This window comes from Peromyscus eremicus, chromosome 10, assembly GCF_949786415.1.
Source record: "Peromyscus eremicus chromosome 10, PerEre_H2_v1, whole genome shotgun sequence".
In the NCBI taxonomy this organism is placed as follows: Eukaryota; Metazoa; Chordata; class Mammalia; order Rodentia; family Cricetidae; genus Peromyscus; species Peromyscus eremicus.
Window position 1 is genome coordinate 23,735,613 of NC_081426.1, and position 13,232 is coordinate 23,748,844.

A 13,232-nucleotide genomic window follows, 5' to 3' on the forward strand; every position below is an offset into this window, starting at 1 on the left:
ATTTTTTTTTTAGTTTGCAAAGAGGAAGGAAAAAAAAAAGGAAAAGTTCTACATATCCCTCCTATTTCGTATTTCTTTTTTTTTAATTTTTTTATTTTTATTTAAAGATTTATTTATTTATTATGTATACAGCATGTATGACTGCAGGCCAGAAGAGGGCATCAGATGTCATTACAGATGGTTGTGAGCCACCATGTGGTTGCTGGGAATTGAACTCAAGACATCTGGAAGAGCAGTCAGTGCTCTTAACCTCTGAGCCATCTCTCCAGCCCCCTCCTATTTCCTATTTCTAATTCTGGATGGCCACTTAACCACCAGAAAAATCCCTCTGGTACTCAAAATAGTTTTGCAGTTTTCTTCAGTTTAGGATCAGTATGAGAAGCCGGGTGGTGGTGGTACATGCCTTTGATCCCAGCACTTGGGAGGCAGAGGCAGGTGGATCTCTGAGTTCAGGCCTGCTCTACAGAGTTAGTTCCAAGACAGCCAAGGCTACACAGAGAAACCCTATCTCGAAAAACAAAAAAAAAATATATAAAAATTAATATGAGAAGTTAGATATTAAGAGAGTTGTTTAGTTTTAGAGACAGAGTATATGTAGCCTTGGTATACACCAGGGTGGCCTTGGACTCACAGAAATCCACCTCCTCTGCCACTGGAGTGCTGGGATTAAAGGCCTGTGCCTCCATGCACAGAAAGAGAATGCCTTCATTTGTTTTTGGGGCAGCCTTGAGGTAGCACTTGTGTTGGTCTTTAAGTCAAGATCCTCTTGGCCCTGCCTTCCAACTGTTGGGATTGTAAGTGTGTGTCAACATGCCCAGAAATAAGATGTCTTTTAAGTGACTTAGATGTTTGGACTCGTAGTGTGAGGCTCTTGAGAAGAGATACGTTTCTGCTGTGTTGATGTCTCAAGAATTGTAGCCAGCAGAGCCGACACTGGACCTGAGAGAGTAAGAGGCTAGAAAAGGCCAGGCACTGGTGGGCTTGTCCAACAGTGAACACACTGGAGCGCACACACCCGTGCACAAGCAGGGTTTCTCCTGCTGATTCGTTTCAACTCCCCCTTGGAGACTTAACAGATTTCTGACAGCACTCAAGTACTGCCAGACGCAGGCTTGTATATGAGGAGTATGGTGGGCAGGAGAATGACTACCCCCAATGCATCTCTATTCTAACCCCTGAAAGGTATGAATGCCATCCTCAACCCCTTTACGGGTGTTGCCTAAGACCATCAGTAAGAGTAGCAGAATTAGAGTTACGAAGTAGCAAAGAAAATAATTTCATGGTTGGGGTCATCACTACATGAGGAACTGTATTAAAGGGTCCAGCATTAGGAAGGTTGAGAACCACTGGTGTAGGTCATCGGGATGAGCCCACTGTAATCACGGGTGCCAGAGACTAGCTTTGCAGTTAGGCTTCTAGACCTATCTTAAGTGTCCCTTCGGCTTAGCCTTCCACTTTTCCTCTCCTTTGCTGCTGGTTGAGAACTGAACCTAAAACATGCATGCTAGGGAGGAGTTCCACGCTGAGCCGGTTTCCCGCTTTTACAGACCCTCTGTAGGTCTTCCCTGCAGCTCAGCCCACTCCTGTTAGCAGGAGTGCTTTTTCTTTCTTAATAGACGTCACTATAATAAGACACCAACAATCTCTTCTATTATTGCCCTAACGATAATTACCAGATGGCTTAAAACAATAAACTTGCTAGGTTTGAGACCAGACTAGGTGACCTTCGGGCAAGCAGTTTATTAAAGAGCCAGACAGTGGCAAGGTGAAGGAACGGCTTTTTTTTTTTTTTTTTTTTTTTGGTTTTTCGAGACAGGGTTTCTCTGTGTAGCTTTGCGCCTTTCCTGGGACTCACTTGGTAGTCCAGGCTGGCCTCGAACTCACAGAGATCCGCCTGGCTCTGCCTCCGGAGTGCTGGGATTAAAGGCGTGCGCCACCACCGCCCGGCTAAGTAACGGCTTTTAATCGGCTGAGGAGGGAGCAGAGTTCTTTGAAGTTCTCTTGTGATGGAAGTGGTCGCAGTGGGGGTGCTCAGACCCGGCCTGACATCGCCTAACTAGACCCGGAGACACAGTTCGTTGTATTTTTGGCTTTAGAAAGTGTTTAAGAGGTTCCAATGATGTCGGGCGTGGTGGTGCAGCTTTAATCCCACCCAGCCTGGTCTACCTGCCAAATTCCAGCTAAACAATGAGAACCCGTTTCAGAACAACAGAATAAAAAGGTCCCAAGAACATCCCAGGGAAAGGGATTCTGGAAGATTGGGCCTAGCTGGCATGTGGTGACACTGTCTGACTGGAGCCCTTCTGGTTTTGGTTTTCTGGGAAAGTCGGGTCCCAGGAAGGGGTCGGGTCGACTTAGCACTTCTGCGAGCTGTGAAAGACAGCAGGACGTGTGGCAGGATCCGCCAGAGTCTTCATAGCAGCTGGGTTTTGTTTGTTTGTTTGTTTTGTTTTTGTGACAGTTTTTCTGTGTAGCTCTGCCTGTCCTGGAACTCACTCTGTAGACCAAGGCTGGCTTCGAACTCAGCGATCCGCCTGCCTCTGCCCCGCAACTGCTGGATTAAAAGGCGTGCGCTACCACCGCTGGGCTTAACATTTGTCTTAATAGTTAACACTGTCGTGATTGCAGCCCTGTCAGAGTCTCCTCACACTGGTTACCCACAGACCTATAACTCCTCTGCGCATATGCCTAAGTGGCGGCCTTGCTCCTCCTCCTCAGCCGAAAAGCGGTCGGATCCTAACCATAATTTAGCAGGCTGGGTCCTGCCCCGCCACTCTGTGCGTCAGGGAAGGTTGGGGCGCCTGGGCACACACACCCAAGACTCCGAGGCGCTCAGAGACCGCCTCTGCGCCTGCGCACGGCACAGCCGCACAGATTTGCTACAACACCGATTCCCACACGGAAAAACTTCCCGGAAGTGACGGCTCCTCCGGAACTGATTAGTTGTTAGTTTGTCCCGCCCGTACGCGTGCGCACTGTCAGCACGGAAGCACGCCATGGAGGACCAAGAAGCGCTGGGGTTTGAACACATGGGGCTGGATCCCCGGCTCCTGCAGGTATGGGGGCGGTTGTGGAGCTGGGACCCGGCGTGCCGCCGCACTCGGCGCCGCCTGAGCCGCGTCCTCTACCATCTTAGGCTGTCGCCGACTTGGGCTGGTCGCGACCGACGCTGATCCAGGAGAAGGCCATACCTCTGGCACTGGAGGGGAAGGACCTCCTGGCCCGCGCCCGCACAGGCTCCGGGAAGACGGCAGCTTATGCTCTTCCGATGCTGCAGTTGCTTCTGCACAAGAAGGCGGTAGGTAGCGAGAGGGGCGGTGGGCACGAGGAAGGAAGCCCCAGAAGGCTGGGGAGGGAAGGGTCCCTCTGCAAAGGTTTCTCTTGCTCCCTTGCTTGTGTTTGGCGGGCTAGAGAGAACCAGGTCCATTTGCAGCATAAGGTCAGATCGAGTTTAGGTTACCTGGCTCTCTACCCAGGCCTTGCTGCCACCGCCACCGGCCGTGTTGTAATCTTGAATAAACCGTTTCTTATCTAGAGAATACACATCAACTCCATACCTAGTCTGTGTTAATTTCCGACATGCACCAAGTTATTTTCAAATTTCAGTGCTCGTGAAAGCTCTCCCTTTAGTGTTCTGAGGTGGGCAGGATTAAGAGTTTATCAGAACATAGCTAAGTCATTGTATTGTACGGTCCCCACAGTTCGGAAGAGGTGGAGAAAAGCATCAGGTGGACCCAGTACTTTTTGGGGGCGGAGGTGGGGAGGTTTCGAGACAGGGTTTCTCTGTGTAGTTTTGGTGCCTGTCCTGGATCTCGCTCTGTAGACCAGGCTGGCCTTGAACTCACAGAGATCCACCTGTCTCTGCCTCCCGAGTGCTAGGATTAAAGATGTGCACCACCGCCACCCAGTACTTTTAACAGTCTTTAATTCATGCTTTTACAGACAGGTCCTGTAACGGAACAGGCTGTGAGAGGCCTTGTCCTTGTTCCTACTAAGGAGCTGGCCCGGCAGGCCCAGTCCATGATCCAGCAGCTGGCTGCTTACTGTGCCCGGGATGTGCGAGTGGCTAATGTCTCAGCTGCTGAAGACACAGCTTCTCAGAGGTAGGTGAAAGCTGCCGGGTTCTAAAGGGACAGAGCTATGCAAAGATGTGGCTTTGGTTTTGTGAACAGCAAGAGAAGGCAGGTCGGCCAGAGTGAGGTTCTGGAGGCTAAATTCGTGCTCCCTGTAACTTGCCCCCTGCAGAGCTATGTTGATGGAGAAGCCAGATGTGGTGGTGGGGACTCCGTCCCGGATATTAAACCACTTGCAGCAGGACAGCTTGAAGCTCCGTGACTCCCTGGAGCTGCTGGTGGTAGACGAAGCTGACCTTCTTTTTTCCTTTGGCTTTGAAGACGAGCTCAAGAGTCTTCTCTGGTGAGGAAGAGATGGAAGTGGCGCCTAGTGGGACCCTCCGTGAGTCCAGACTTGGAGTGGGATGGGTGGGACTCGAGCCTGACCGCGTCCTGTTTCGTCCTGGTTTTTCCTTCAGTCACTTGCCCCGGATATACCAGGCCTTCCTCATGTCGGCCACTTTCAATGAGGACGTACAAGCTCTGAAGGAGCTGGTGCTACATAACCCGGTAAGGGGTGCTGAGGGAGCCTTTGGAGCTGGAGCCGGGGACACCCCAGTCCAAACTATGCTTTGCCTAGAAGGCTTACCTGGGGTCACTGTGTCCTCGAGGGGAGCCAAAATTCTAAGATCAGAGTTCTCTTGTATATATTGCAGTCTTCAGAACCATCTTGTAGGCCTTCCGTGCTGCATGCTGTCTCTGTTTCTCTTTGTCGTGTGCACTGATGCTGTATGTATAGTATATATATGTATAGTGTACATATGTATAGTACACATGTATAGTATATATGTATAGTTTCTGTGTACCACAATAGTTAGGGTGCTTTGAGTTCTTAGGTACGACCCTAGGGGTAGGGTGTGTGTGTGGGGAGATGGGGTGATGGCTCACTGTCTGCTCTGCACTGATGTGGGTGCTTTGGTTGGTGAGGCAGTGGACGTAGCATAGCGCCTCTTCCCGTTCTTTCCTGATCACAGGTGTGTCTTCCTAGGTTACCCTCAAGTTGCAGGAGTCGCAGCTGCCGGGGCCAGACCAGCTGCAGCAGTTTCAGGTGGTCTGTGAAACTGAAGAAGACAAATTCTTGCTGCTCTATGCCCTGCTCAAGCTGTCACTGATTCGGGGCAAAGCCTTGCTCTTTGTCAACAGTCTAGAGAGGGGTTACCGGCTCCGTCTTTTCCTGGAACAGTTCAGCATCCCCTCCTGCGTGCTCAATGGAGAACTCCCGCTGCGCTCCAGGTTTGTTCCGGTCTGTGTCTTGGTGAAGATAAGCTGAGAAGAAACACGGAAGGAGAACCCCGTTCATTCTTTTCTTTTTGTAAGAGATAGGGCTTTGTGCTAATTTGTAGTCCAGCCCGGCCTTGAACTTCAGTCCTCCTGTCTCAGTTTTCAAGTGCTGGAATTAAAGCGATGGGTCAGCTCACACAGCTTCTCCCCTCTCCTCCCTTTGCAGTGCTAGGGAGTGAACCCAGAGCCTGTTCATGCTGGACAAGCGCCCAGCCGCTGAGTGCTACACCCAGCCCCGTGTTCTTGTTTCTCTCTTTCTCTCTTTCTTTCTTTCTTTCTTTCTTTTTTTTTTTTTTTTTTTTTTTTTCTTGAGACAGGGTTTCTCTATGTAACCTTGGTTGTCCTGGAACTTGCTCTGTAGACCAGGCTGGCCCCAAATTCACAGAGATCCACCTGCCTCTGCCTCCCAAGTGCTAGGATTAAAGGCATGTGCCACCACTGCCTGGCTTTGTTCCTGTTTTTTAAGCACTTGCTGGGGCTCAGACTCTCAACATACCTGATGAGTATTTCTCACAACCCTGAAATACTTACTGGTGCTCCATTTAGGGGAAGAAATTATTTATTTTTATTTTTTATATGCATGGGTGTTTTGCTTGCATGTATTCATGTATTTATGCCTGACGCCTGTGGATGCCAGAAGAGGGTGTTGGAGCTCTTAAAATTGGAGTTACAGACAATATTAGCCACCATGTTGGTACTGGGAATAGAGCGTGGATCCTCTGGGAGAGCAGCCAGTGAATTTAACCACTGAGCCCATTACTCCATTTCCAACTGAGGAAGTTGAGGCACGGCCCTGAAGATGATAAAGGAGATTAAAGAGGACAAAGTAGGAAAGGATGGTGGTTAGGATGACGCTAGGACTGGGAGGAGCCTCTTGTGCCGCAGGCTGACCATTCCTCTCGGACTGCAGGTGCCACATCATCTCACAGTTCAACCAAGGCTTCTATGATTGTGTCATAGCAACAGATGCTGAAATCCTGGGACCCCCGGTCAAAGGCAAGCGGCGAGGCCGAGGGTCCAAAGGAGACAAGTAAGTCCACAGTTCTCTTCTGTCAGCATTCCCCCAAGAGGCCCGTTTCTGCATTTGTCAGGCTAAAACCAAAGTGCATAGAGCAGACACTCTGGACGGTTATACTAGGGAGTCCTGTGGGCCTTGCTGAGCTCCCTGGACAGACATGGAGAAGTAGAGAAGGTGGTCGGGGCCCTGCCTGCACGTACAGCACAGGGTCAGGCTGGGCAAGGGGTGACGTGAGCTGACTTACAGGGGAGATGGTCCAGTCAGTCCCGGGCATGTGACTGTGATATGCAGAGAACATGTTTCTGGGGGGAAGGGGACACTCTCTAGGTGTTGCCTGCTTGAAGAGTTCAGGGTCGCAGGGGTGGTTTGTGGGTCATTGTGTTCTGCTACTGCCCAGAACTGAGGTCAGGGCAAGGGTTTGGCCCTGAGGTAATTCAGCTTTGCTTACAAGGTAGTTTAGAGACTGAACTTGAGAATGCCTTTCCAGAGGGTAAGGATCTGGCTGACATTGGGCTGTTTCCCCAGGGCCTCAGATCCAGAGTCAGGTGTGGCCCGGGGCATAGACTTCCACCACGTGTCTGCCGTACTCAACTTCGATCTTCCTCCCACTCCAGAAGCCTACGTTCATCGAGCTGGCAGGTAGGAGGAGGCACTGTGGTGAGCCAGGGCATGCTGAAGGAGTGGGGTGATGTGGACAGGCCAGTGATGCATGTTTGATCCCCTCCCACTCTAGGACAGCTCGAGCCAACAACCCAGGCATAGTTCTGACCTTTGTGCTGCCCACGGAACAGTCTTCCTTGGGAAAGATTGAGTCGCTTCTCAGTGGAGGTAAGAGCCCTTGCTCCATGCTCTTGGGTCTCGAGAAGCCAGGCTTCTCCCATCACACCTTGAAACCTACCACAACAGTATCTAGTATGTTGATGCACCCCTGTCATTGAAGAGCATGGGGGAGTGAGACATGATGATTGACACTTCGAGGCTAGCCTGGGATATATAGCAAGACCCTTTTGTTGTTGCTACTTTTAAATCAAGGAATGGATCAGTGGTTAAGGGTACTTGCTGCTCCTTCAGAGGACTTAGGTTCAGTCCCTAGCATCCACTTGGTAGTTCATAGCTGTCTGTAGCTCCAGCACCCTCTTTTGACATCTGCAGACATCAGACATGTACATGGTGTGTTGTGAGGCTGAGGCTGTGGATGGCACACGGGGCTCAAGGACAAACCCTTGACCAAAGCATATTGGGAACTGCTCTTAGACCCAAGTATAGTGAGGCTGAGTTGTCTCGGGATAGCCTCCTTCAGGGAAGAGGAGCAGCAGGCTGCCAGGGAAGGCCTTCCACGGCCCTGCCCTCAGCCCTCACTGCTGTCTTCTCCCCAGAGGGTGAGGCTCCCATCCTGCTTCCCTACCAGTTCCACATGGAGGAGATCGAAAGCTTTCGCTATCGCTGCAGGGTAAGCTCAACACTGGGGTGGGCAGGGGGGTGGTTGTGGAATGGGCTGTGACCCCGGGATTGTACCCCATTGCTCAGGTATAAGGCTGTCTGACCCTGGTCTGCCCACAGGATGCCATGCGCTCAGTGACCAAACAGGCCATTCGAGAGGCGAGATTGAAGGAGATCAAGGAGGAGCTTCTGCACTCAGAGAAGCTCAAGGTGAGGGCAAGCTTGGGAGCTGTCCTTTTTGAGGGCTGGCCTAGCTCTGGGGAGTGAGAAGCAGAGAGCTGGGCAGTGTGCTGGCCTTTGGCAGGGAAACAGGAAGCCAGCTGAAAGACAGCTGGTCTGCTGGGAGGACGGGGGCATACTTCATGACGGGCACTTGGCATTAGACACAAGTGAGCGTACGTGGGGGTGGGGGTGAGGGTGTGCATTCATGCACATTCATCGCAACACTATCAGGGAGCCAAAGATGGAAGCCCCGTCGTAGGGCCACACCAGGGCCTTAGAGTGTTCAGGCCATACCTGGATGTTACGCAGACACTGGAAGGAGTGAAGAGGCTCTTGGTGTGATGAGGAATCTCATCTGTGATTCAGAGTGGCTGTTGTTTGTGTCATAGAGAAGGATGTCCTTGTGCAGGGCATGTCCTTGTACCCGTGGCTGGGACTCAGAAGAACTAGAATCTAGCTGCCCGGAGTTGCAAACATTCCTGAGTTGACAGATTTCCAGGAGGTGGTGATAGCTGCCTTGCTGCAGCATGCAGTGCCTTACTTGGCCAGCAGAGGTCAGCTGTGCAAACCATGAGAAGTCCGTCCTGGAGGGTGAAGAGCAGAGTGGTAGACAAACTTCGTGATGTCACTTTTTGTGCCTCTTAAACTTTGAGCTCTCTCTGCCTGTCAGACATACTTTGAAGACAATCCCAGGGACCTCCAGCTGCTACGCCATGATCTGCCCTTGCACCCTGCGGTGGTAAAACCTCATCTGGGCAATGTCCCTGACTACTTGGGTGAGTGTTGCTGAGGGTGAGGAGACTGGAGGAAGTGGCCTACCTTTTCTTGGCCATCTTCCGCCAGCCCCTGTGCTTGGTGTTGGGAAAGCTTGCACATGAGAGGATCTAGAGACCCAGCAGCACAGCATGTGTGAACATGAATAACTGTGCTGCCATGTACTATCTCATGTAGACTCTCCTCCCTTCCCCAACCCTCCCCTCCCTTCCCTCTTTCTTCTCTCTGGATTGTTGATACTCCCTGTGTAGCCCTGGCTGTCCTGGATCTCGCTCTGTAGACCAGGTTGGCCTTGAACTCAGAGATCCGCCTGTCTCTGCCTCCTGAGTGCTGGGATTAAAGGTGTGCGCCACCACTGCCTGGCTGGAACTGTTTCTTGGGTCAGGATTGGAGACTGTGCCGCAGGTGTTTAGGGTAGCACTGAGAAGGGGATGGGACAGTGCTGGAGGCCAGGTCTCTTGGGGGTCGAGGGGACTGTAGCTGGAGTTTAGAAGCAGGGGTGAGGCTACGCTAAGGCCCAGCATCTCTTCCAGTTCCTGCTGCTCTTCGTGGCCTTGTGCATCCTCGAAAGAAACGGAGAAAGCTGCCCCCCTGTAGGAAGGCTAAGGTATGTCTCCTGGGAGTCTTGGGACAGTAGCAGGGCTCCTTCCCGCCTTGCCCTTCATCTTCAGCAGCTGCCTTGCCTGAGGGAGGGATAGGACTCCCAGGGATAGGGTGTGGGCTTGTGGTTTCGCACAGCTGCCCGAAGGCTCTCTTTCTGGCCGTAGCCGGCCTCCCTCACATTGTCTGCAGCAGCTACTAGTCTCTGGCTTGTGGCACGGGGGTCTTGCCAGGTGCCGGCCCTGTCCACTCTGTTGGGACCATCTGACTGTTTCTCACAACTAACTTGTGACTCTGCCCCTGTAGAAGGTGAAGACCCAGAACCCACTGCGCGACTTCAGGCACAGGGGAAAGAAACCCAAACCCACAGCAAAGCCCTCCTGAGATGGCCTGGGCCTGCGGACACTGAATTGGCATCCCGACCCGGATGGAGTGAGTGGGCTTCCCACTCTGTGGGCACACTCTGGTGCTCACCGTCTGGACAGACCGTACTTTGAGGCAGCAGCCTTGGGCACCCCATCTCCTTGGTACTGCTGGGCTGCCATCCTGCTGCTTAACAGAATAAAGATTCTGGCTGCCCAGGCTGTGAGCCTCTGGCCTTTCGAAGAGACTGCTTTCCCAAGTCTCCAGAGTTAACAAACTTTTCAAAGGTGGTATTGTCTGGCTTTGCTGCTGCATGTAGTACCTCGATTGGCCAGCAGAGGTCAGCGGTGGAAGCCATGAGAAGCCTGTCCTGATGCTGCTGGTCCAGTGTTGGGCCAAGGCTGACCCAGAGCCCTGTATCTAGTTCCTGTAGCTCTGTTGATCCAGATCAGCTGATAGATGGGCTTGTGTTCCCAGGTCACGGCATTCCTGACCACAAGCCCCTGGATCTCACCAGCACATTCATGTTCACATTCAGAGGGAAAAGTCACTGATCCCTGGGAGCCAAGGCAGCCGGCTTCCCTTCCTGGATGAAAGATGTGTGATAATTCCTGTCTGTTTCAGTTACATGAGTGGTAGTATAATGAATGCACACTCATGACACCTGTTTTAGGATTTCTATTGTGAAGAGACACAATGACCACAGCAACTCTTATAAAGGAAAGCATGTATTTGAGGTGGTTTTCATCTGCAGAAGTTTAGTCCATTATCATCATGGTGGGACATGGCTGTGAGCAGGCAGACATAGTGCTGGAGGAGCTGAGAATTATTCACCGACAACCAGAAGTGAACTATGACATTGGGCGTAGCTTGAGCATAGGAGACCTCAGAGCCCACCCCCACAAGGCCACACCTCCTAATAGTGCCACTCCCATGGGAGCCACTTTCTTTCAGACCACCACAACCGCCCTTCCTCCGTGTCCTAACAGCACTGGCTACAGCAGCACTCAGAGGAGGTGCTTCTCAGCTCGCCCAGCATCCTGTGTGTCCCCTGTGCTACAGTGTCACTCTGTGGCTGTCTGCTTGTCGCTTGCCTGTTGGGCATCATTAGGCTAGGCTGTGGTGGGAGGAGACAATGGGAGAAGAGTGTCAAATCTAAGGTGAGGCTTTGGCTATAGTTAGGGTGTGTGGTGGAAGTGACAGGATCTGAGTTTGTGGTTTCTACAAAGCGACGGGAATTGTCAGTGGGTGGATCTGTATTCCAGAGCCTCGATGCCCACAGTGTTTGTACAGTCATGTCCAGTTGAAGTGAGAAAAAGTCCTTAGAGCTGGAGACAAAGAACAACTCTGGGGGCTGGAAAGGTGATTTCCTGGATAGCATGCTTGCTGTGCAAGTAGTGAGGGCCTGAGTGTGCGCCCTCAGCATCCATGTAAAAGCTGGGTATGGCGGTCTGCATCTGCAACTCTGTTGTGGGCCTTGTAGGCGGGGAGGGCAATGATCCTTGGAGCTTCTGGCTAGACAATAGCTAAAACAGCAAGTTCTGAGTTCAGTGAAAGGCCTGATCTCAATAAGCTGGAAAGCAATAGAGGAAGACTCTGGCCCCAACTTGTGGCCTCTGCATGCATAATAGCATGTACCATCATGCACAAAAAGCAACTCCTGCACTTTCCCATCCTGTTTTGTTGACAACCCTGGACAGCTGAGTGCACTAAGTTGAATGTTGTGTCCATGCCTGTTCTTAACAGGATATATTTTCCTGTGGCTTCTGTCTATGACCCTGTCACTTTAGTTACCATAGTGAGAACATACGCACCAGAACCAAATAATAGAAAGATTTCCCTAGTGAGATTTTCTGGGGAGATGAAGCTGGTACTCTGCTGTGTGACATCATCAAGGAGTGGGACCAGAGCTGTGGTGGAGAGCATGGCAGCTGTTACATGTATGCTTTCCAACTTAGAAACCCTTGAGGAGGCTTAAAAGTGACTCAGTAGGATTGGCAAAATGGCCCAGCAGGTAAAGATGGTTGCCAACAAGGTGCATGAACCAAATTCAATCTCGAACCCACATGGTGGAAGGAGAGCTGACTCCCACATATGTACCACAGCCTTTGTGACCCCTTCATACAAATAAATTGAAAACTGAAGCAACCTGGCCCAGATGAGGTCACACAGCATGTGAAACTAGGTAGGGTTTGGAGGCTGGCCAGGCCAGCGGTACACGACCACATGTCTTAGTTGTCTACTGCAGTAGCTGTTGTTCTTGGGACCTCTGTCACTACTCCATCCTGTCCCACAAAGGGGATGTAAGTGTAAGGTAATCTGTTGCAGTTGCAATAGGCCCATCCCTTTGGGGAATGAAATGACTTAGGCTGTGGAGAAAACGTTCCCTGTGTTTTCTGAATCTATTTGGGAGAGTATGTAGAGCTCACTGTCTTCGGTTACTGTTGCTGTGATGAAACACCGTAACCAAAGTAACTCGAGCAGGAGAGAGTTTAGCTTACAGTTCATCATCAAAAGTAGTGAGGGCAGGAGCCTGGAGGCAGGAGTTGATGCAGAGGCCATGGAGGGGTGCTACTTAATGGCTTAGCCTGCTTTCTAATAGAACTCAGGACTACCAGCCCTAGGATGGCACAACCAACAATGGACTGTGCCCTCTCCCATCAATCACTAAGAAAATGCCCTACAGTCATGCCTACAGCCTGCTCACAAGGAGGCATTTTCTTGATTGAAGTTCCCTCTCGAATGACTTCAGCTTCTGTCAAGTTGACATAAATAAAATGCCCAAATGACCTTGTCATGTGTGAAGATTCAGGTGCTTGGGGTTAGCAGGGTTGTTGTCTCTTGGACTCAGTTTGGGAATGGAGTCTGTTACTAACCTTACAACAGTTTATCTAAACTAGGACAGGATGAGCCCGAGACTAGGTATACTCATAGTAGAGTCAAGAATGGGCTACCTGGGACTAGGAGGCATTTGGCAAGGTAAGCCTGGAAAGGAAGAAAGTGGCAGGACTTGCTGGAAGCTTGAGGCTTCGCCAAGCAGTAGAAAACAAAACAAAACAAAAAACCCAGGCAGTTCTACAGTCTGGGGGTGCCCTACAGTCTGACATTTTCTTTTTTTCTTTCTCCCCCCCCCCCCCCAACCCTGACGGTTACTCTGTAGCTTTGGAGCCTATCCTGGAACTCAGATCGGCCTCTGCCTCCCAAGTGTTGGGATTAAAGGCGTGCGCCACCACCGCCTGCCTCAGTCTGACGTTTTTATTTACACCTGGGCAACCTGCTGTTCCTTGGCCACGACCTTATTTATAATCAGAAACAAGACAGTCTGCCTGCAAGAACATTTATGGGAACCAAGAATTGGACCCCCTAGCCAGGCAGTGGTGCCACACATCTAGAGGCAGGTAGATCTCTGAGTTCAAGGCCAG

The 13,232-nt window shown here is 51.2% G+C and overlaps 1 protein-coding gene across 1 annotated transcript; it reads left to right on the forward strand.

The window, feature by feature from the left end:
- The first annotated feature begins 2,426 nt into the window (after nt 1-2,426).
- Ddx56 (DEAD-box helicase 56) lies at nt 2,427-12,607 on the forward strand. Its single transcript, XM_059275491.1, has 14 exons — nt 2,427-3,056; nt 3,137-3,298; nt 3,943-4,103; nt 4,246-4,416; nt 4,532-4,622; nt 5,101-5,345; nt 6,304-6,423; nt 6,937-7,050; nt 7,145-7,239; nt 7,788-7,861; nt 7,972-8,061; nt 8,744-8,849; nt 9,381-9,454; nt 9,754-12,607. The coding sequence occupies exons 1-14, from the start codon at nt 2,997-2,999 to the stop codon at nt 9,829-9,831; spliced, it is 1,641 nt and encodes a 546-aa protein (XP_059131474.1). The 5' UTR covers nt 2,427-2,996; the 3' UTR covers nt 9,832-12,607.
- Nucleotides 12,608-13,232: the final 625 nt, after the last annotated feature.